Raw genomic sequence first — 24,514 nt, forward strand, 5'->3', positions numbered from 1 at the left:
ACGAGTCTGTTACAGGAAACCGGCCGCTGACAGTCTCATAAGGAAACACCAGAACGGACAACCGGGGTCATTCCACCACTGGACGACGTGCGGGTCACGTAAGTGTCACAATACAAAAGTAACATGTGTGAGTAAACAATAGTTTTTGCACCAACCTAATAGCTGCTAACTATACTGCCTCACAGAGACAGAAGTGATAAAAAAACATCGGAGCAACATTATTGGCCACCATAAGACTATACAATATTACCAACTTGATCAGTGATTGAGAACTTCTATGACAAACAAGTCAAATACCTAGAACAGTGTTAAGTGATAACGAGTTCAAACCAAAAGTTTCTCCAGCATAAGGTTTTTTTTTTTTTTTTTTTTACACAGTGATCACCACTTATCAAGGCCCGGAAGCCACTCAGGGATAAGGGTTATTGCAAGTACATTACGTTAGCGTGGAGATTTGATGAAGTGTTTACTTAAGGGGGCGGTTCATTAGGAATTTGTTAACGTTGGACTTGAAGACATCCAAGTTGTAGTCCGGTGGGAAGCAGGCAGACGAAACAGAGTTCCACAGGCGTGCAGTTCTAAGAAAGAAGCTTTGTTCATGGAATCCGCGTTTTGATTTAGGCACAGATACAGAGTGGGGGAAATTTTTCACAGTGGATTCAGCTAGACGGGTGTTTTTCGTGAAAGATTGGCGAGGGGGGACCAGAGATTGGAGTTCAGACGAGCACCTGCCATGGAAATAACGATAAAATAAGGATAGGCTCGCAACGTCTCTTCTGTGGGAGAGAGGTTGCAGGGTAGAGAAAAGGGCCCCCCCCCCACTAAGCCACGAAGTCTATTTTGTAGTCTGTCAAGGTAGGATAGGCTGTTTTTAGCAGCTCCTGCCCAGATATGGCAACAGTATTCCATCCTTCGACGTACTTGGCTTTTATATAGATAGAGAATTGCATCAGTAGTGAGATATCTTCTGGAGCGGTAGAAGGATCCCACCATCTTTCCAGCGATCTTGGCAACAGACTTGATGTACGTGTTCCATTTCAGATCAGGAGTAAAGGTCAAACCCAGAAGCTTGTCAAAACATGGGACCTCACCCAGACGAGAGCCATCCATCACAATTGATGCCAGATGGGGATCAGAGCGTTGATGATGTAAGGATAGGAGTTTGGTTTTGGATGTATTAAAAGGTAACCAGCCACATCTTCCCCCACTGAACCACGCGCTCGAGATCAGAGGAGAGAGAATCAGAGAGAACTTTGTCATTTACAGCCTTTGATGTGTTGCCGTAAATGGTCGTGTCATCAGCATAGATGTCAACGAATGATTTAAGCATGTGTTTAGGGAGGTCATCTGAAACGAATGAAACATTGTAGCCCAAACATCCAGCTGATGATTTCCATATTGAATATTCAAGAATTCATATTTTGAAAATAAATATAAATCACTAAAGATTTTTTTGTAGTATCAAAGTGCAGAAGATGTACTTCTGTTGTGCTTATTGCCTTTCGTGATTGTAATTTTGATGGCAATAAGACAGTGTGACACTGCAACAGAAGAGCCTTGCTGATCAACTGAATCTATGACAAGTTTTGAAAGAGATAATGTTTAGCAATTGTTAGAAAGTATTAATATCATATCACCAGAGACAAGGACCTCTGTATTTACATTCATGAGGGAAAATATATTGGAAAAACATGAGGTCAACATCCTGGATAGATGGTATCAAAGTTGAATAAGAAAACTACTATTATGGAGGATGAGTAAGCAGTAACAAGAACAGCTGTCATCGAAAACTATCAGTTTTTATTAAGCATTCAATTAAGAATTTGTAATCTAAATAAAAATTGAACAGCACTCCTTTTTACTGACGCCATAATCCACAAAACTTCTTAACTTTGATTGACGCTCTGTCAGCTGCCAAACACTCAACTCCTTCCCCTCCACCCTTCTTAATACAGCTACTCCTCTCATATGCAAAGTAATATGTTTATATTTTTAAACCATAGAATTATAATCAGTTTGATAAATATTCTCTACTGAGGAAATTAACTGCTACCAAAATATACAAAAATATCTTTGAAATAACAAAATCTTTCCATAAAATGTATAAAAAGAGGATTGACTGCAATACTTAGTTTTGATGGAATTAATAAAAACAAAAAGATATTTTCAGTGTAATAAATATATTTATTGTGCTAAACGAGTCCAATAGCATGTGTCTTATGTAAAAGACAGCGAAATAAAGTAATGTGATTCAGACAATTTTTGTTAAAACATCTGAATAGTTTGCTAAGGCACCTGTACTCCGCCATTTGGAAACCTGAAAAATAATAATATCTTGTTAAAAATTAGAAAGCAGATGAAAGAGTTTGTAGATTAAAGTGGGTAAATCAATATTGAAAATTCTTTCAAAATAAGTCTCAAATTATGTGTGGCCATTATTATAGAAATTACAAAAGGAAACTAGAATTAAGGAAACTGTAGGGAATATTAGAAAGTTGAATTTTGAAAGTTGTGACAAAGCAATTTGATAGAAAACCAAACTGGATATAAGATAAGGTAAACAGAACAAATGATAATATTGAAGAATTTAATAATTTTCAATCAAATAGTTTATCAATAAACTGTGTTGAACCAGGATAGTGTGCATGGCATAATATTTTATCAAACTTTTTTAGGTATGTTTTTTAGAAAGAAATAACCACTCAATTGAAGCATTTGATAATGTACATTTGACCCATTTTTCTGCCTAAATTGAACTTTGGTTCATGTTTACATTTAAGAAATAAGCCGTTTTTATGGATGAACTAATGAAAGTAAATTTAGCTTAATCTGTATGATTCATATTTGAATTCATCGGACTGGTGTTCTCATCTTGAGTGTGATTTTCACAACATTTCAGTCGATGTAGTCTCCGACCTTCTTCAGATGTATTTTGTCGAATTCGGAAATGTTTCTATTAAACTTGGAAATTTGGACAGAATTTCAAGCGGAACCCATTATTTACTTCATGGGGGTAGCATGCTCTTATTCCGTCAGCCATGACTGGATAGAGGTCCTAAGTAATTCGCAAATGTATATTTCGGTCGCCCACACTGAGAATTGAACCTTCAACCTTCGGGAGAAGGTCACTTTTTACAATTGATTTTTCCAACCATTTTTCTTACCACTGCTCCACGGGTTTTTGCAATCCTCAGTGTGGGTGACCGAAAAATACAATTGCAGATTACTTAGGACATCTATCCAGTTATGGCTGACAGAACAAGAACACACTACCCCCATAAAGTAAATAAAGGGTCCCACTCAAAATTCTGTCCAAATTCCTGAGTTCAACAAGAATAAGGTTGGAGGCTAAATTGACTGAAACTTTGTGAAAATCACATTCAAAATGAGAACAGTAGTCCGATGAATCCAAAAATATGAAGAATCAATCCTCATCTCAAAAATTCAGAAAAGTCATAATCTGTATGATATCATACAAAGGTGTTAGATGCTAAAATAAAACTTAGATGAATAAAGTTGCTCTTCTATATCGTTTTTGTACATTTTTTGTGATGCCATTTGATTTTCATCAACTGGGTAATATCTAAGAATTATTAATTTTATATTATCTTTCCTTTAATGAACTTTGGCATTATATTTATAAAAATTTTCACTTATTTGAAACTTATCTTCACTGCTTAAGTTGGCCTTATATTCAATATCACACAAAACAACACTAATTGAGATATTAAGATAAATGTGTACTTTTTTTTATATATCTTGAAGCACTATATATGCATACCTACAAAATTTTTTGGTATGTTGAAAAAAAAAAAAAAATCAGTTTGAGACCTTAGTTGATGAGAGCTGAAAAGGTGGGTAATTAAAAAAAATCAGTTTTCTTTTTTCTTTTTTCTAAGGAATATTAAATTGTAGTTTTATCTAATTACCAATTTCAGCCAGTAAAGATGATAATTGAGAAACGAATGTATTTTGAACCATCATGGATTTTCCAGATACAAATGAATATTTACTTTTTTTTATTTAGAAAACTATTTATTTTTACAAAATGTTAATAAACTAATGATTACATCAAAATGAAAGAAAAACAAAAAAAAAACTTACTTCTGTGATAAAGTTTAATATAGATTCATAATAGCCTGGGCACAGCCAAGTTTCATTATGTGTCCCATTATCAAAAAGAGCCATTCTTTTCATTGGAGGATTCTGGCTTTCCTACAAAGAAGAATAAAAACTTAAATCATTTTAATAAAAAGATATTTTGTGAAAGAGAAGGCTTTAATAATTAAGTTAAGAACAATGAAAGAATGTCTTATTTAAAAAAAATTTTTTATTCTCTTACATGTTTATAATTACTCTGCCCATTTTTCATTTGCTTACTATCATTGAACATGAAATTAAATCTAAAATTAAGCAACATTGAAAGTTATTTGATACAAAATAGTCATTTTGCTGCAAGTCTGCAATTAAAACATTCTTTGCAATGTCTTGAGGAAATTTTTAAGTTGAATGAAGTGGTGAACTAATACTTGATTAAGAACTTTATGGCAAAGGAAGGGGAGAGTTTAATGGGTTGATAATTGCTACCCATGCAGGGGTGCAGAAATATCTGGTAAAGAACATGGTGTGGAATTACACCTCTCAGTGCTGATGAGCCTGTAGATCTCATCTAGAAGGAAAACGTTAAAACTGTACTACTGACTACTTACATCATGGCACCAAACAAATACCCTCCTTAGTCCTGGTTGACAACCTTCATAGAGCTGGTGACTCAAACAAATTATGAGTTTGCAAACCTAAATTGCTTAAGGAGTAGATAGACTGCCTATTGCCCAGCTTTCATACGCCTCCTTTATTAGTCAGACACAGAGGAGAAATCACAAGGACTCAGCAGAGACACCCAGTGCTTGACCTTGTTTTCTGACTAGAGCAATGAACACTGTGCCCCACTTTTCATCCTATTTCCTCCCCCTAAAACTTTGCATCTTGGGAGTGCTTGATGTGCTGGATATGTTAATACGATTAGACTGAGCCGCTCTTGTCTGACAGGTTTGAGCGTACCGGTTTGTCTGGCCGCTTATTCTAACTGGCAATACAGAAGCCCTAACGTTTTAGTAGCATTTAGAGCATCTGCTCTATCATTAGTTGTATAATATCAGGATGGTTGTGGTGCCATGTTGTGCATGGGAATGAAGAGTTGGCTCATAGTCTTCTTGTGTGCAGATTTGATGCGATGCACATCCACTATGTCCAACACCTCTCTCCTACCATAAAACTGAAACTATTAAATAAAATGACAGCATAAAACAAAAAAATATCATAAAACCAGATGTGCACTCAAACAAAACTCACCTCCTCCTTTGAGGCTCACATTCACAAATATCCATGAACTTAGAACTAACTTAAACAATGTAGAATCATTTTTCCGAGCAAACTTCCCAGATATCTTAGCACTAAGTGAAATTAATCTACAATCCTCCATCCCCTCTTACCACTTTAACATGTTTGGTTATCTATCACTCAGCCATAAGGACTCGGACACATCGATGGGCATTCATAACACCCTCCCCTTGACTAGACAATCTGAACTAGAATTAGCAATACACATGATAAAATTTAAAAATTTAAATGGCTTAAAATATTTCAATATTGGTATATATAGAAAGAGCTTGATAAGCTAAGAAAGAATCTTTTCAAATTTTTTAAATCCAATTTAAATCAAGGAAGTTATGACTATTTTTATGCTCTGCGTGTTTGGATATTTTCCCCTCTTTAAGACCATTATGCGTTTTGTCACATTTTTTGCACTACTTTTTTTTTTTTAGATAGGCGTCACCACTTATCAAGGTCGATAGGCCACTCAAGGATAAGGGCTAAAGAGTGTACAGCAGTCAAAAGGACAATATAGTAATCAATAGTAATGGAAGTTCGGTCAATTTGTTTACTTAAGTGGAACGGCTCATCAGAAACTTGTTCACGTTGAACTTGAAGACAACCATATTATAGACAGCTGGAAAGCAGGAAAACAGAAGACAATTCCACAGGCGTGCAGTTCTAAGAAAGAAGCTTTGATCATGGAATCTATGTTTAGGTTTAGACACAGATAAAGAGTGGGGAAAATAATAATTTTCCCCACTCTTTATCTGTGTCTAAACCTAAACCTAATGTTTTCAGCTAGTCTAGTGTTTCTTGTGAAAGTTTGGCAAGGGGGGACCATAGATTGAAGCTCAGTCGAACACTTTCCATGAAAATAACGATAAAGCAGAGACAAGCTCGCAACATCTCTTCTGTGAGATAGAGGTTGCAGCGAAGAGAAAAGGACATCTCCCACCAGGCCACAAAGTCTATTTTGAACCCTATCAAGGCAGGACAAGTCTTTTCTAGCAGCTCCTGCCCATATTTGGCAACAGTATTCCATACTTGGACGTATCTGGCTCTTATATAGATAGAGAATTGCATCGGCAGTGAGATATCTACTGGATCGATAGAAGGATCCGACCATTTTTCCAGCGGCCTTGGCAACAGATTTGATGTACGTATTCCATTTAAGATCAGGAGTAAAGGTCAAGCCCAGAAGTCTGTCAAAACTTGAGGCCTCCACAAGATGAGAGCCATTCATTTTAATTGATGCCAGATGGGGATCAGAACGTTGATGATGTAAAGATAGAAGCTTGGTTTTAGATGCATTAAAAGTAACCAGCCACTCCTTTCCCCATTGTACAATGTGATTAAGATCAGAGGAGAGAGAATCGGAGAGAACTTGGTCGTTTACTGCCTTAGATGTGCTACCATAGATGGTAGTGTTGTCAGCAAAAATGTCCACGAATGATGTAAGGATGTGATTTGGAAGCTCATTAATGTAGATCAGGAAAAGAGTTGGGCCCAGGATGGACCCTTGAGGGACTCCAGCATTAATATTGTTAGCTTCTGATTTTTGCCCATCAACTACTACTCTTATGAACCTATCAGAGAGAAATGATTTAATAATTGAGAAAACATTTCCAGCTATACCATAGCTGGAGATCTTGTGAAGTAAACCTTTATGCCATACCCTATCAAAGGCTTTTGATATGTCAAGAGCAATTGCCCTAGAAAGGTTGCCTCTGTCGAGAGATTCACTAATCCTATGAGATATAACTGTAAGTACATCTGCTGTAGATCTAGCAGAATGGAAAACATATTGTGTGTCACTAAGAAGGTTATTTTTGTTGAGATGGTTGATTACTTCTCTATTTAACACAGATTCCAGCAACTTACTCATTACACACAGGAGACTTCTTGGCCAGTACTGAGAGAGGGATGAACGATCACCTGAATTCTTAAATACAAGGCATACTGATGTGATTTTCCAGGGTAATGGGAAGTAATTCTCCTTAAGACAACGTTTAAACAGTTTTGTAAGTATGGGCGCTAGTTCTGGTTGAAGTTTTTTGAGTACTATACATGGAATACCGTCAGGGCCGGTCGCTTTACTGGAATCAAGGTTTTTGATTAGCTTGGCAACATCACGTACAGATATTTGTATATCACATAGCGTGTTTTCTGATACAGGAGGAAATATTGGGGGTTGACGGCCTTGGTCGCAAAGGGTAGAATTAGTTGCAAAGTTCTTGGCAAAGAGTTTGGCTTTGTCTGATGCTGACGAGATTAACTCAGGTCCATTGATGATAGTTCGGATAGAGCACACGCTTCTGTTCAGGATTCTGTTTGCTATTTGCCAAAACTGGTGGGAACCAAGCCACTGCTCAGCTACTTTGGACTTGATGTACTGAGCATATATATAACTCTCTTGCATTCTTTATTACTTTCTTACAATGGTTGCTGGCAGTCCTGAAAGCGGCTTTAGTTTCCATACATCTATTATGTTGGAAACAGTGGAAAAAGTGATTTCTGTACGCAATAGCAGCAGCACATTCTGGGGAAAACCATGGCTGGCTGTTAGGAGTAAAAATGCTATATCTTTGTTAAAACACAAAACCAAGCAATGAAATTTGTCATATAAGTGTATTTTTGTGCAAGAAATACGAATATGCTTTTGAAAATCTCCAGAAATGAATGGTTTCCAAATAATCTGCAGTAAATTCACAAAAATATGCTGCGATTGCTTAAAAATGACATGTATTCATTAAAAGAAAAGAAGTTAGAGAACTCAAAGTTTAGTTGTAATGCATTTTATGTGCCAAAAACTGAAATCGAAATCTAGGATTGGTTAAAAATGAATATATTGCAATATTTCTTTGGTATTATTGTAGATTAATACCTTCTGTTACCCTCCCCATCTGACCACCTCTCCAAAATATGTGATTCTACCTTTATAGACAATTGCATGTGAACAAGTTGAAAAACTTTAACAAAAATTATTTTAGAATTTAATGTAAAATGATTTACCATTTTGAATCATTCGAGCGTTTTAGGGCAGTTAACCCCCATCCCCACCTTCTTCCTATGATAGATAAATCTTGGGTGTTGTTTGTTTGTTTTCTAAAAGGCGATTATGCGTAGTTTTAAAAGGGTCTTTGTGCAATTATGAGAAGATGGGGAGGTTTCCACTGACTTTGGGTTAATGATAGGGCTAAGGAAAATTATGTGTGAACATCCTGAAGAAACAAAACAAAAACAATTTTAGAATTTAGAGTGGGGGTTGGTTTCACATAAATGTAAAATAATTCACCATTTCAAGACGATCCTAGCGTTTTAGGACAGTTGACCAATTTATTGGGGGGGGGATTAATCATGTGCACTTTTCTTTAAACGTTTTTTATGCTTTTTTTTTTTAACATTTATATGAGCTCACAGAGGAAGTTTGTTTAGTGGGGAGCTCTGCAACTTGTACTTAGCGTTATTGTTAAGCTTAAAGGTTTTAGGAGGAGGCTTGCCACTCATACCTAGGATTAGACATAGAATTAAGCGAGTTTTTTTTAAGAGGGTGTTTGATACCCATTGTGAAACTTTACAAGAATTATGACAAACAGACAAAAATAAATGTTATTTAAAAAAGTGACGTCCCTCTAACAGAAAACATGATGTTTGGAAAAATATCATGTATTTAAATTTTATTTAAATATAAAAAAAGAAACAAGTTTTTGCTAAAGCTGACAAATTGTTAAAAAATTTTGAATCAATGTTATTTTGATTTTTAATTACATTTCATGTCTTTTCCTACCATTGTTATTTTTTAACTGAGCACCTCCTACAAATATTTAAATATTGATTATTTTTATTTTATTTTATTTTATTTTTTTTAATAATCGGGTAGATTATCCATTTGATAATAATTCACTGAAAACATTTTTTAAGGAACAAAAGTTGAAGTGTGTTACCGTTCGTACACGTGAACCAAAACAATCATATTTCACATCTTCGCTTGTTAAAATATTTTAAAATTTACTACTATCCAATTTTTATATTTGTATGGTTGATAACAAAATAGCTCTAACTAAACAGGTAAGAATTTTTTTTTATAACCAGATTTTCATTAAAAAAAAATCGATTTGGAATAAAAATAAACAAAAACAAAACGTCTGTTTACACCATGTTATCGCTGCTGCTGCTACTATCACTAATACTACAGAAGTCTTGATTCAAATTCATAACGATCTTTTCGGATATCATGTTTTTAAATTGCTACGTACCACTAGAGAAAACATTGTCCAATCATCTTTTTAACGAATAAACATAGTAAAAAGATTGTTTTATTTAATAGTGAGTGTCCAAAGAAAATTTTTTTCAAAATTTTCAATACTCATCATTTTGAAATTTTTTTAACACAACAAAAAAACGAGTGGTCAAATGAATTTCGGACACTCAAAATTATTAAAATTGACATCTCTTTTGGCTAATTTCCAAATTTCATTAAAAAATTCTTAACAGAAACACGGTACGAATGTTTGCAAATCAGGGAAGGTCGTTACAAAATCTTATCAAAAATGCTGTTTTATGATGTTCACATTTTTATCACTTTATTTGCTTAAAACTCTAAAAATATATAATGTGTATGTTATTATTTACTAATTATCACTCTCCCTAGGTAGTAGCACTGAAGTGCATGTGTTTGGTGACTTTAATGTCCACCAGAGTAACTGACTAGTTATGCAGCTGGCAGCATCACATATAGCTTTTCTATATCCCATTTGCTAGCTCAGAGTGTCAAGTTATTTTAATGCTTTCTTGAGGGATACCCTCTTCTTGTTTTTAGATTTCTGACAGAGTTAAACTAATGTTGATTCTGAATTTTCTATCTGTGTGAAGATCTAATGAAGCTCGGAAATCTGCCTTTCAATCCTATGTTGCATAGGTCTTTCATAATGTCCTACTTCCAAGTGTTCTCGTAAGTCTTTTTAAAAGATTTTGTTTATGAATATTTGCCTCTCTTATGGCGGTTTCTAATGTGACTATATGACTTATTGTAGATCTTTGATTTTGGAAGCCACATTGAGAGTTGGTGAGTAGGTCGTTTGATTCTATATACCAGACTAACATTTTATTTACCATACATTACATAGTTTTTCATAGGCAACTGGTTAATGCTCCAGTTTCCATGGTTCTGAGACATTACTACTTTTCCAAATGTAACTGAAATTGGTGTTTAATAAATTGTTTAATAACTTTAGGGGTATTTGTTTATGAAATTCACTATGAATTTCATCCAAGCCAATTGCAGAGTTGTGTAATTTTTGCATGGTTTCTTTTAACCTTGGAAGTCTAAAGTATCCATTGATACATGTTTCAATGTTGTTAAACTTTAGTTTCTGTTTTCCTATTTTTATTTTTAAGTTGTGAAATTCTGTGTTAAGGTTGTAAGGGGGATGAATTTGACGAGAAGGTCTCAACCAGTGTATCAACAATATTTTTTATATTTATGATCTCATTTTTTATAAGGTGATTGATTGTAGTAGGTTGGTTTCTTTCAGCAATTTTCTGGATCATTTTCCAAATTGTGACAGTTTCGGTGGAAAAGGTAGTTTTGTTTATTTTGTCAATTAGTTTTTGTTTTTTGTCAATTTGATTATTTTCTGAATCTTTGCTCTGAGCAGTTTATGAGTTTAGGTTGCTAGTAGTGAATTCTCTATTGAATTTGCAAAGATCAGCATTTTGTGATTCGATTACTATTTTGCATGTGTTATTAAACCAGGGTGAGTTGTGTTTGTTTGATGGGGAGGTTTCTGGTATCGTTTAATTTGCTATTGAGATTAGAGTTTCTGTGAAGTGTTTCGTTGGATCTGATCTTTTGAATTATGGACCAGTCTTATATTACACAATGATTTAAATTGTTGCCAGTCTGCCTCGTTTATTTTCCACTAGGATATTTTATTATCACGAATGGGATGAACAACTATTATGATGGGGAAGTAGTCACTGCCACAAGAATCACTATGAACCTTTCAAGTACAGTCCATGTAGCTTGCAGGGTCAGTTATAGTAATATCAATAGCGAAATAAGAGCCAGTATATGAACTGAAATGTATTGGGGATTTATCATTTAAGATAATGAGGTTATTTTTATTGATTTTTTATAGCTCCTTACCTTTTCTATTCATTTTCAAACACTCCCAAATATTTTATGGCTGTCAAAGTTACTTAGTAATCTGTAGGGTTTAGAGATTTGTTTTATTAATTTGTTAATTTTAATATCATTGATGAATTTGTGTGTTGGAATGCTGAGCAAATGTTTGTTTTGATAGCAATTGTTTGGAGGTCAGTGTCTAACTAAGATTGATACATCACCTCAAGTTTTGTGTCCATCATTGTGTATGTGATTATATGATGCATTATTTTTTATAGTTAATTGGGTGATGTCTTTGAGGAACGTTTATTGTAGACTTTGGGTTTATATTCAGCAATTAGTACTAACAGTTCTTCATAATTGGCTCTAATTCCTTTGTATTGCACAATGTTCTCTGATCTTGAGAGCATGATACAATGGGGAAAAAGGCGGTTAGTTAATTTTTATGCATCAAAAACCAAGCTTCTCTCCTTTCATCATAATCGCTCTCATCACACCCAAATTAAAATGAATGGCTCTCGTCTTAGGGAAGATCCATGTTTTGACAAGCTTCTGGGACTGACTTCACTCCTGATCTAAAATGAAACATATACATCAAATCTGTTGCCAAGATTGTTGGAAAGTTGGTTGGATCACTCTACCGCTCCAGTAGGTATTTCACTGCTGATGCAATCCTCTATCTGTATAAGAGCCAGGTATACCTTAAAATAGAGTAGTGTTGCCACATCTGGGCAGGAGCTGGTCAGATGTGCCCTATCCAGCCTTCATAAAGTTCAAGGCCAGCTTAAAAACCTAGTAGGTGATGCCCTTTTCTCTTCTCTGCAACACAGAAGTTCTGTTGAACTGCTCGGTAGTATTATTCCCTATTACTAACTTGCATGTTTTTTATCATTACAAGATTTGGCATAGACTGGGCGTTCATCATTACAGTTCAAGAAGTTCATAGTTAATTTCATCCAGAGTTTTGATGAGGCTTTACACCACTTTATATGGTGGTCGAGATCTTTAAAGTCGCATTTCCTACACATCTCTCGTTCGCTACAAGTCTCCATGCTGATCATATCTTAAAGAGTTAGCAACAAACTGCTCAACCTTCTTTACACTATAACCTATTTGCATTTTCTATGGTATTTTGGAAATGTTGAAAGCCATTATGTGTTTATTTCTATAGTTTTATCTTTTTTAATTGAGAAACATTTTGACTTCAATGACACTTTGTTTTTTCAATTTGTTCTTTATTTCTTCTGTTGTACAGAGAGAAGATTCTTTGTTTCTTACTTGCATTAAGGGATTTGTGAGGTTTGGATTGAGAGGTTGTGAAATATTGTCATTTTCAGAAGGAAATATGTATAATTCTTCTTCTCTATTTTAACAAGAAGTGTTCTATTTTTTTTTTTTTTTTTTTTGCTATTTGACAGAACAGAACAGTCATATTGCTAGTAATCACTTTTTCTATTATCAATGGAGATTTGTTATTGGAGAGCTGGTTGCCTCTACAGTGATGAATTTAGGAAAGGATGAATCCATTTCATAATATTATTATAATGTAAACTAAATTTGGTAAAAATTAAAAGATTTTCAATTTTTTTTTTAAATAGTAGCATGACACAGATTGAAAAAAATTGTATTCATGTGGAACTGAAAAATGCCTTTCATTTTGATATTGCTAAAATAGCATAGTCATTTAATGGGAGAAAAAAAAAGAAGATTTTCCCTTTTTCAGAGTTTTTATTTAAATAGATTGAGAGCACGTTTTCTGAGCTATTAAAAGTAGAGATTTCTTAATGTTGAGAAAACTTCACATGCAATTTTGGTTTCAAAATCACTTCAATCATTTTGGTTGATTGTTGGATGCTTGATAAAATGATGTATTGTATCGAACTTGTGTAATTTTTATGGTTTATGGTTCAGTTTTTTTTCTTATATTTGTTTTTTTTTCTATTGAATTGTTTTGTTTGAAGTCAATTAGTAAAATTGAAGATGAAAATATGAACGATTTCAAAAAAAATTCATGGCAAATAAAAGTTTTGTTTGAAGTCAATTAGTAAAATTGAAGGTGAAAATATGAACGATTTCAAAAAAGATTCATGGCAAATAAAAGTTTTGTTTGAAGTCAATTAGTAAAATTGAAGGTGAAAATATGAACGATTTCAAAAAAGATTCATAGCAAATAAAAGTTTTGTTTGAAGTCAATTAGTAAAATTGAAGGTGAAAATATGAACGATTTCAAAAAAGATTCATGGCAAATAAAAGTTTTGTTTGAAGTCAATTAGTAAAATTGAAGGTGAAAATATGAACGATTTCAAAAAAGATTCATAGCAAATAAAAGTTTTGTTTGAAGTCAATTAGTAAAATTGAAGGTGAAAATATGAACGATTTCAAAAAAGATTCATGGCAAATAAAAGTTTTGTTTGAAGTCAATTAGTAAAATTGAAGGTGAAAATATGAACGATTTCAAAAAAGATTCATGGCAAATAAAAGTTTTGTTTGAAGTCAATTAGTAAAATTGAAGGTGAAAATATGAACGATTTCAAAAAAAATTCATGGCAAATAAAAGTTTTGTTTGAAGTCAATTAGTAAAATTGAAGGTGAAAATATGAACGATTTCAAAAAAGATTCATGGCAAATAAAAGTTTTGTTTGAAGTCAATTAGTAAAATTGAAGGTGAAAATATGAACGATTTCAAAAAAGATTCATAGCAAATAAAAGTTTTGTTTGAAGTCAATTAGTAAAATTGAAGGTGAAAATATGAACGATTTCAAAAAAGATTCATGGCAAATAAAAGTTTTGTTTGAAGTCAATTAGTAAAATTGAAGGTGAAAATATGAACGATTTCAAAAAAGATTCATAGCAAATAAAAGTTTTGTTTGAAGTCAATTAGTAAAATTGAAGGTGAAAATATGAACGATTTCAAAAAAGATTCATAGCAAATAAAAGTTTTGTTTGAAGTCAATTAGTAAAATTGAAGGTGAAAATATGAACGATTTCAAAAAAGATTCATGGCAAATAAAAGTTTTGTTTGAAGTCAATTAGTAAAATTGAAGGTGAAAATATGAACGATTTCAAAAAAGATTCATGGCAAATAAAAGTTTTGTTTGAAGTCAATTAGTAAAATTGAAGGTGAAAATATGAACGATTTCAAAAAAAATTCATGGCAAATAAAAGTTTTGTTTGAAGTCAATTAGTAAAATTGAAGGTGAAAATATGAACGATTTCAAAAAAGATTCATGGCAAATAAAAGTTTTGTTTGAAGTCAATTAGTAAAATTGAAGGTGAAAATATGAACGATTTCAAAAAAGATTCATAGCAAATAAAAGTTTTGTTTGAAGTCAATTAGTAAAATTGAAGGTGAAAATATGAACGATTTCAAAAAAGATTCATGGCAAATAAAAGTTTTGTTTGAAGTCAATTAGTAAAATTGAAGGTGAAAATATGAACGATTTCAAAAAAGATTCATAGCAAATAAAAGTTTTGTTTGAAGTCAATTAGTAAAATTGAAGGTGAAAATATGAACGATTTCAAAAAAGATTCATAGCAAATAAAAGTTTTGTTTGAAGTCAATTAGTAAAATTGAAGGTGAAAATATGAACGATTTCAAAAAAAATTCATGGCAAATAAAAGTTTTGTTTGAAGTCAATTAGTAAAATTGAAGGTGAAAATATGAACGATTTCAAAAAAAATTCATGGCAAATAAAAGTTTTGTTTGAAGTCAATTAGTAAAATTGAAGGTGAAAATATGAACGATTTCAAAAAAGATTCATAGCAAATAAAAGTTTTGTTTGAAGTCAATTAGTAAAATTGAAGGTGAAAATATGAACGATTTCAAAAAAGATTCATGGCAAATAAAAGTTTTGTTTGAAGTCAATTAGTAAAATTGAAGGTGAAAATATGAACGATTTCAAAAAAGATTCATAGCAAATAAAAGTTTTGTTTGAAGTCAATTAGTAAAATTGAAGGTGAAAATATGAACGATTTCAAAAAAGATTCATGGCAAATAAAAGTTTTGTTTGAAGTCAATTAGTAAAATTGAAGGTGAAAATATGAACGATTTCAAAAAAGATTCATGGCAAATAAAAGTTTTGTTTGAAGTCAATTAGTAAAATTGAAGGTGAAAATATGAACGATTTCAAAAAAGATTCATAGCAAATAAAAGTTTTGTTTGAAGTCAATTAGTAAAATTGAAGGTGAAAATATGAACGATTTCAAAAAGATTCATGGCAAATAAAAGTTTTGTTTGAAGTCAATTAGTAAAATTGAAGGTGAAAATATGAACGATTTCAAAAAAGATTCATAGCAAATAAAAGTTTTGTTTGAAGTCAATTAGTAAAATTGAAGGTGAAAATATGAACGATTTCAAAAAAGATTCATGGCAAATAAAAGTTTTGTTTGAAGTCAATTAGTAAAATTGAAGGTGAAAATATGAACGATTTCAAAAAAGATTCATGGCAAATAAAAGTTTTGTTTGAAGTCAATTAGTAAAATTGAAGGTGAAAATATGAACGATTTCAAAAAAAATTCATGGCAAATAAAAGTTTTGTTTGAAGTCAATTAGTAAAATTGAAGGTGAAAATATGAACGATTTCAAAAAAGATTCATGGCAAATAAAAGTTTTGTTTGAAGTCAATTAGTAAAATTGAAGGTGAAAATATGAACGATTTCAAAAAAGATTCATAGCAAATAAAAGTTTTGTTTGAAGTCAATTAGTAAAATTGAAGGTGAAAATATGAACGATTTCAAAAAAGATTCATGGCAAATAAAAGTTTTGTTTGAAGTCAATTAGTAAAATTGAAGGTGAAAATATGAACGATTTCAAAAAAGATTCATAGCAAATAAAAGTTTTGTTTGAAGTCAATTAGTAAAATTGAAGGTGAAAATATGAACGATTTCAAAAAAGATTCATAGCAAATAAAAGTTTTGTTTGAAGTCAATTAGTAAAATTGAAGGTGAAAATATGAACGATTTCAAAAAAAATTCATGGCAAATAAAAGTTTTGTTTGAAGTCAATTAGTAAAATTGAAGGTGAAAATATGAACGATTTCAAAAAAAAATTCATGGCAAATAAAAGTTTTGTTTGAAGTCAATTAGTAAAATTGAAGGTGAAAATATGAACGATTTCAAAAAAGATTCATAGCAAATAAAAGTTTTGTTTGAAGTCAATTAGTAAAATTGAAGGTGAAAATATGAACGATTTCAAAAAAGATTCATGGCAAATAAAAGTTTTGTTTGAAGTCAATTAGTAAAATTGAAGGTGAAAATATGAACGATTTCAAAAAAGATTCATAGCAAATAAAAGTTTTGTTTGAAGTCAATTAGTAAAATTGAAGGTGAAAATATGAACGATTTCAAAAAAGATTCATGGCAAATAAAAGTTTTGTTTGAAGTCAATTAGTAAAATTGAAGGTGAAAATATGAACGATTTCAAAAAAGATTCATGGCAAATAAAAGTTTTGTTTGAAGTCAATTAGTAAAATTGAAGGTGAAAATATGAACGATTTCAAAAAAGATTCATAGCAAATAAAAGTTTTGTTTGAAGTCAATTAGTAAAATTGAAGGTGAAAATATGAACGATTTCAAAAAAGATTCATGGCAAATAAAAGTTTTGTTTGAAGTCAATTAGTAAAATTGAAGGTGAAAATATGAACGATTTCAAAAAAGATTCATGGCAAATAAAAGTTTTGTTTGAAGTCAATTAGTAAAATTGAAGGTGAAAATATGAACGATTTCAAAAAAGATTCATGGCAAATAAAAGTTTTGTTTGAAGTCAATTAGTAAAATTGAAGGTGAAAATATGAACGATTTCAAAAAAGATTCATGGCAAATAAAAGTTTTGTTTGAAGTCAATTAGTAAAATTGAAGGTGAAAATATGAACGATTTCAAAAAAGATTCATAGCAAATAAAAGTTTTGTTTGAAGTCAATTAGTAAAATTGAAGGTGAAAATATGAACGATTTCAAAAAAGATTCATGGCAAATAAAAGTTTTGTTTGAAGTCAATTAGTAAAATTGAAGGTGAAAATATGAACGATTTCAAAAAAGATTCATGGCAAATAAAAGTTTTGTTTGAAGTCAATTAGTAAAATTGAAGGTGAAAATATGAACGATTTCAAAAAAGATTCATAGCAAATAAAAGTTTTGTTTGAAGTCAATTAGTAAAATTGAAGGTGAAAATATGAACGATTTCAAAAAGATTCATGGCAAATAAAAGTTTTGTTTGAAGTCAATTAGTAAAATTGAAGGTGAAAATATGAACGATTTCAAAAAAGATTCATGGCAAATAAAAGTTTTGTTTGAAGTCAATTAGTAAAATTGAAGGTGAAAATATGAACGATTTCAAAAAAGATTCATGGCAAATAAAAGTTTTGTTTGAAGTCAATTAGTAAAATTGAAGGTGAAAATATGAACGATTTCAAAAAAGATTCATGGCAAATAAAAGTTTTGTTTGAAGTCAATTAGTAAAATTGAAGGTGAAAATATGAACGATTTCAAAAAAGATTCATGGCAAATAAAAGTTTTGTTTGAAGTCAATTAGTAAAATTGAAGGTGAAAATATGAACGATTTCAAAAAAAATTCATGGCAAATAAAAGTTTTGTTTGAAGTCAATTAGTAAAATTGAAGGTGAAAATATGAACGATTTCAAAAAAGATTCATAGCAAATAAAAGTTTTGTTTGAAGTCAATTAGTAAAATTGAAGGTGAAAATATGAACGATTTCAAAAAAGATTCATGGCAAATAAAAGTTTTGTTTGAAGTCAATTAGTAAAATTGAAGGTGAAAATATGAACGATTTCAAAAAAGATTCATAGCAAATAAAAGTTTTGTTTGAAGTCAATTAGTAAAATTGAAGGTGAAAATATGAACGATTTCAAAAAAGATTCATGGCAAATAAAAGTTTTGTTTGAAGTCAATTAGTAAAATTGAAGGTGAAAATATGAACGATTTCAAAAAAGATTCATGGCAAATAAAAGTTTTGTTTGAAGTCAATTAGTAAAATTGAAGGTGAAAATATGAACGATTTCAAAAAAGATTCATAGCAAATAAAAGTTTTGTTTGAAGTCAATTAGTAAAATTGAAGGTGAAAATATGAACGATTTCAAAAAAGATTCATGGCAAATAAAAGTTTTGTTTGAAGTCAATTAGTAAAATTGAAGGTGAAAATATGAACGATTTCAAAAAAGATTCATGGCAAATAAAAGTTTTGTTTGAAGTCAATTAGTAAAATTGAAGGTGAAAATATGAACGATTTCAAAAAAGATTCATAGCAAATAAAAGTTTTGTTTGAAGTCAATTAGTAAAATTGAAGGTGAAAATATGAACGATTTCAAAAAAGATTCATGGCAAATAAAAGTTTTGTTTGAAGTCAATTAGTAAAATTGAAGGTGAAAATATGAACGATTTCAAAAAAGATTCATGGCAAATAAAAGTTTTGTTTGAAGTCAATTAGTAAAATTGAAGGTGAAAATATGAACGATTTCAAAAAAGATTCATGGCAAATAAAAGTTTTGTTTGAAGTCAATTAGTAAAATTGAAGGTGAAAATATGAACGATTTCAAAAAAGATTCATGGCAAATAAAAGTTTTGTTTGAAGTCAATTAGTAAAATTGAAGGTGAAAATATGAACGATTTCAAAAAAAATTCATGGCAAATAAAAGTTTTGTTTGAAGTCAATTAGTAAAATTGAAGGTGAAAATATGAACGATTTCAAAAAAAGATTCATAGCAAATAAAAGTTTTGTTTGAAGTCAATTAGTAAAATTGAAGGTGAAAATATGAACGATTTCAAAAAAGATTCATGGCAAATAAAAGTTTTGTTTGAAGTCAATTAGTAAAATTGAAGGTGAAAATATGAACGATTTCAAAAAAGATTCATAGCAAATAAAAGTTTTGTTTGAAGTCAATTAGTAAAATTGAAGGTGAAAATATGAACGATTTCAAAAAAGATTCATAGCAAATAAAAGTTTTGTTTGAAGTCAATTAGTAAAATTGAAGGTGAAAATATGAACGATTTCAAAAAAGATTCATAGCAAATAAAAGTTTTGTTTGAAGTCAATTAGTAAAATTGAAGGTGAAAATATGAACGATTTTCAAAAAAGATTCATAGCAAATAAAAGTTTTGTTTGAAGTCAATTAGTAAAATTGAAGGTGAAAATATGAACGATTTCAAAAAAGATTCATAGCAAATAAAAGTTTTGTTTGAAGTCAATTAGTAAAATTGAAGGTGAAAATATGAACGATTTCAAAAAAGATTCATGGCAAATAAAAGTTTTGTTTGAAGTCAATTAGTAAAATTGAAGGTGAAAATATGAACGATTTCAAAAAAGATTCATAGCAAATAAAAGTTTTGTTTGAAGTCAATTAGTAAAATTGAAGGTGAAAATATGAACGATTTCAAAAAAGATTCATAGCAAATAAAAGTTTTGTTGAAGTCAATTAGTAAAATTGAAGGTGAAAATATGAACGATTTCAAAAAAGATATCATAGCAAATAAAAGTTTTGTTTGAAGTCAATTAGTAAAATTGAAGGTGAAAATATGAACGATTTTCAAAAAAGATTCATAGCAAATAAAAGTTTTGTTTGAAGTCAATTAGTAAAATTGAAGGTGAAAATATGAACGATTTCAAAAAAGATTCATGGCAAATAAAAGTTTTGTTTTGAAGTCAATTAGTAAAATTGAAGGTGAAAATATGAACGATTTCAAAAAAGATTCATAGCAAATAAAAGTTTTGTTTGAAGTCAATTAGTAAAATTGAGGTGAAAATATGAACGATTTTCAAAAAAGATTCATGGCAAATAAAAGTTTTGTTTGAAGTCAATTAGTAAAATTGAAGGTGAAAAATATGAACGATTTCAAAAAAGATTCATAGCAAATAAAAGTTTTGTTTGAAGTCAATTAGTAAAATTGAAGGTGAAAATATGAACGATTTCAAAAAAGATTCATAGCAAATAAAAGTTTTGTTTGAAGTCAATTAGTAAAATTGAAGGTGAAAATATGAACGATTTCAAAAAAGATTCATAGCAAATAAAAGTTTTGTTTGAAGTCAATTAGTAAAATTGAAGGTGAAAATATTAACGATTTCAAAAAAGATTCATAGCAAATAAAAGTTTTGTTTGAAGTCAATTAGTAAAATTGAAGGTGAAAATATGAACGATTTCAAAAAAGATTCATAGCAAATAAAAGTTTTGTTTGAAGTCAATTAGTAAAATTGAAGGTGAAAATATGAACGATTTCAAAAAAGATTCATGGCAAATAAAAGTTTTGTTTGAAGTCAATTAGTAAAATTGAAGGTGAAAATATGAACGATTTCAAAAAAGATTCATGGCAAATAAAAGTTTTGTTTGAAGTCAATTAGTAAAATTGAAGGTGAAAATATGAACGATTTCAAAAAAGATTCATGGCAAATAAAAGTTTTGTTTGAAGTCAATTAGTAAAATTGAAGGTGAAAATATGAACGATTTCAAAAAAGATTCATAGCAAATAAAAGTTTTGTTTGAAGTCAATTAGTAAAATTGAAGGTGAAAATATGAACGATTTCAAAAAAGATTCATGGCAAATAAAAGTTTTGTTTGAAGTCAATTAGTAAAATTGAAGGTGAAAATATGAACGATTTCAAAAAAGATTCATAGCAAATAAAAGTTTTGTTTGAAGTCAATTAGTAAAATTGAAGGTGAAAATATGAACGATTTCAAAAAAGATTCATGGCAAATAAAAGTTTTGTTTGAAGTCAATTAGTAAAATTGAAGGTGAAAATATGAACGATTTCAAAAAAGATTCATGGCAAATAAAAGTTTTGTTTGAAGTCAATTAGTAAAATTGAAGGTGAAAATATGAACGATTTCAAAAAAGATTCATAGCAAATAAAAGTTTTGTTTGAAGTCAATTAGTAAAATTGAAGGTGAAAATATGAACGATTTCAAAAAAGATTCATGGCAAATAAAAGTTTTGTTTGAAGTCAATTAGTAAAATTGAAGGTGAAAATATGAACGATTTCAAAAAAGATTCATGGCAAATAAAAGTTTTGTTTGAAGTCAATTAGTAAAATTGAAGGTGAAAATATGAACGATTTCAAAAAAGATTCATGGCAAATAAAAGTTTTGTTTGAAGTCAATTAGTAAAATTGAAGGTGAAAATATGAACGATTTCAAAAAAGATTCATAGCAAATAAAAGTTTTGTTTGAAGTCAATTAGTAAAATTGAAGGTGAAAATATGAACGATTTCAAAAAAGATTCATAGCAAATAAAAGTTTTGTTTGAAGTCAATTAGTAAAATTGAAGGTGAAAATATGAACGATTTCAAAAAAGATTCATGGCAAATAAAAGTTTTGTTTGAAGTCAATTAGTAAAATTGAAGGTGAAAATATGAACGATTTCAAAAAAGATTCATAGCAAATAAAAGTTTTGTTTGAAGTCAATTAGTAAAATTGAAGGTGAAAATATGAACGATTTCAAAAAAGATTCATAGCAAATAAAAGTTTTGTTTGAAGTCAATTAGTAAAATTGAAGGTGAAAATATGAACGATTTCAAAAAAGATTCATAGCAAATAAAAGTTTTGTTTGAAGTCAATTAGTAAAATTGAAGGTGAAAATATGAACGATTTCAAAAAAGATTCATAGCAAATAAAAGTTTTGTTTGAAGTCAATTAGTAAAATTGAAGGTGAAAATATGAACGATTTCAAAAAAGATTCATGGCAAATAAAAGTTTTGTTTGAAGTCAATTAGTAAAATTGAAGGTGAAAATATGAACGATTTCAAAAAAGATTCATAGCAAATAAAAGTTTTGTTTGAAGTCAATTAGTAAAATTGAAGGTGAAAATATGAACGATTTCAAAAAAGATTCATGGCAAATAAAAGTTTTGTTTGAAGTCAATTAGTAAAATTGAAGGTGAAAATATGAACGATTTCAAAAAAGATTCATAGCAAATAAAAGTTTTGTTTGAAGTCAATTAGTAAAATTGAAGGTGAAAATATGAACGATTTCAAAAAAGATTCATAGCAAATAAAAGTTTTGTTTGAAGTCAATTAGTAAAATTGAAGGTGAAAATATGAACGATTTCAAAAAAGATTCATAGCAAATAAAAGTTTTGTTTGAAGTCAATTAGTAAAATTGAAGGTGAAAATATGAACGATTTCAAAAAAGATTCATAGCAAATAAAAGTTTTGTTTGAAGTCAATTAGTAAAATTGAAGGTGAAAATATGAACGATTTCAAAAAAGATTCATAGCAAATAAAAGTTTTGTTTGAAGTCAATTAGTAAAATTGAAGGTGAAAATATGAACGATTTCAAAAAAGATTCATGGCAAATAAAAGTTTTGTTTGAAGTCAATTAGTAAAATTGAAGGTGAAAATATGAACGATTTCAAAAAAGATTCATGGCAAATAAAAGTTTTGTTTGAAGTCAATTAGTAAAATTGAAGGTGAAAATATGAACGATTTCAAAAAAGATTCATGGCAAATAAAAGTTTTGTTTGAAGTCAATTAGTAAAATTGAAGGTGAAAATATGAACGATTTCAAAAAAGATTCATAGCAAATAAAAGTTTTGTTTGAAGTCAATTAGTAAAATTGAAGGTGAAAATATGAACGATTTCAAAAAAGATTCATGGCAAATAAAAGTTTTGTTTGAAGTCAATTAGTAAAATTGAAGGTGAAAATATGAACGATTTCAAAAAAGATTCATAGCAAATAAAAGTTTTGTTTGAAGTCAATTAGTAAAATTGAAGGTGAAAATATGAACGATTTCAAAAAAGATTCATGGCAAATAAAAGTTTTGTTTGAAGTCAATTAGTAAAATTGAAGGTGAAAATATGAACGATTTCAAAAAAGATTCATGGCAAATAAAAGTTTTGTTTGAAGTCAATTAGTAAAATTGAAGGTGAAAATATGAACGATTTCAAAAAAGATTCATAGCAAATAAAAGTTTTGTTTGAAGTCAATTAGTAAAATTGAAGGTGAAAATATGAACGATTTCAAAAAAGATTCATGGCAAATAAAAGTTTTGTTTGAAGTCAATTAGTAAAATTGAAGGTGAAAATATGAACGATTTCAAAAAAGATTTCATGGCAAATAAAAGTTTTGTTTGAAGTCAATTAGTAAAATTGAAGGTGAAAATATGAACGATTTCAAAAAAGATTCATGGCAAATAAAAGTTTTGTTTGAAGTCAATTAGTAAAATTGAAGGTGAAATATGAACGATTTCAAAAAAGATTCATGGCAAATAAAAGTTTTGTTTGAAGTCAATTAGTAAAATTGAAGGTGAAAATATGAACGATTTCAAAAAAGATTCATAGCAAATAAAAGTTTTGTTTGAAGTCAATTAGTAAAATTGAAGGTGAAAATATGAACGATTTCAAAAAAGATTCATGGCAAATAAAAGTTTTGTTTGAAGTCAATTAGTAAAATTGAAGGTGAAAATATGAACGATTTTCAAAAAAGATTCATGGCAAATAAAAGTTTTGTTTGAAGTCAATTAGTAAAATTGAAGGTGAAAATATGAACGATTTCAAAAAAGATTCATAGCAAATAAAAGTTTTGTTTGAAGTCAATTAGTAAAATTGAAGGTGAAAATATGAACGATTTCAAAAAAGATTCATGGCAAATAAAAAGTTTTGTTTGAAGTCAATTAGTAAAATTGAAGGTGAAAATATGAACGATTTCAAAAAAGATTCATGGCAAATAAAAGTTTTGTTTGAAGTCAATTAGTAAAATTGAAGGTGAAAATATGAACGATTTCAAAAAAGATTCATGGCAAATAAAAGTTTTGTTTGAAGTCAATTAGTAAAATTGAAGGTGAAAATATGAACGATTTCAAAAAAGATTCATGGCAAATAAAAGTTTTGTTTGAAGTCAATTAGTAAAATTGAAGGTGAAAATATGAACGATTTCAAAAAAAGATTCATGGCAAATAAAAGTTTTGTTTGAAGTCAATTAGGTAAAATTGAAGGTGAAAATATGAACGATTTCAAAAAAGATTTCATGGCAAATAAAAGTTTTTGTTTGAAGTCAATTAGTAAAAATTGAAG

At 29.8% G+C, this 24,514-nt stretch overlaps 1 protein-coding gene across 1 annotated transcript in view; it reads right to left on the reverse strand.

The window, feature by feature from the left end:
- Window positions 1-2,163: 2,163 nt before the first annotated feature.
- The window catches only part of LOC145293817 (protein ABHD13-like), a 192,977-nt gene continuing 170,626 nt past the window's right edge, over window positions 2,164-24,514 (reverse strand). The window contains exons 6-7 of the mRNA XM_080140439.1: window positions 4,105-4,215; window positions 2,164-2,317 (exon numbers count right to left, since the gene is read on the reverse strand). Of these exons, the coding sequence (XP_079996565.1) occupies window positions 2,252-2,317; window positions 4,105-4,215 (177 nt within the window). The 3' untranslated portion in view covers window positions 2,164-2,251. The remainder of the gene's footprint in view (window positions 2,318-4,104; window positions 4,216-24,514) is intronic.

The sequence above is a fragment of the Euprymna scolopes genome, chromosome 15 (genome assembly GCF_053919585.1).
Source record: "Euprymna scolopes isolate OS-2025 chromosome 15, ASM5391958v1, whole genome shotgun sequence".
NCBI lineage: Eukaryota > Metazoa > Mollusca > Cephalopoda > Sepiida > Sepiolidae > Euprymna > Euprymna scolopes.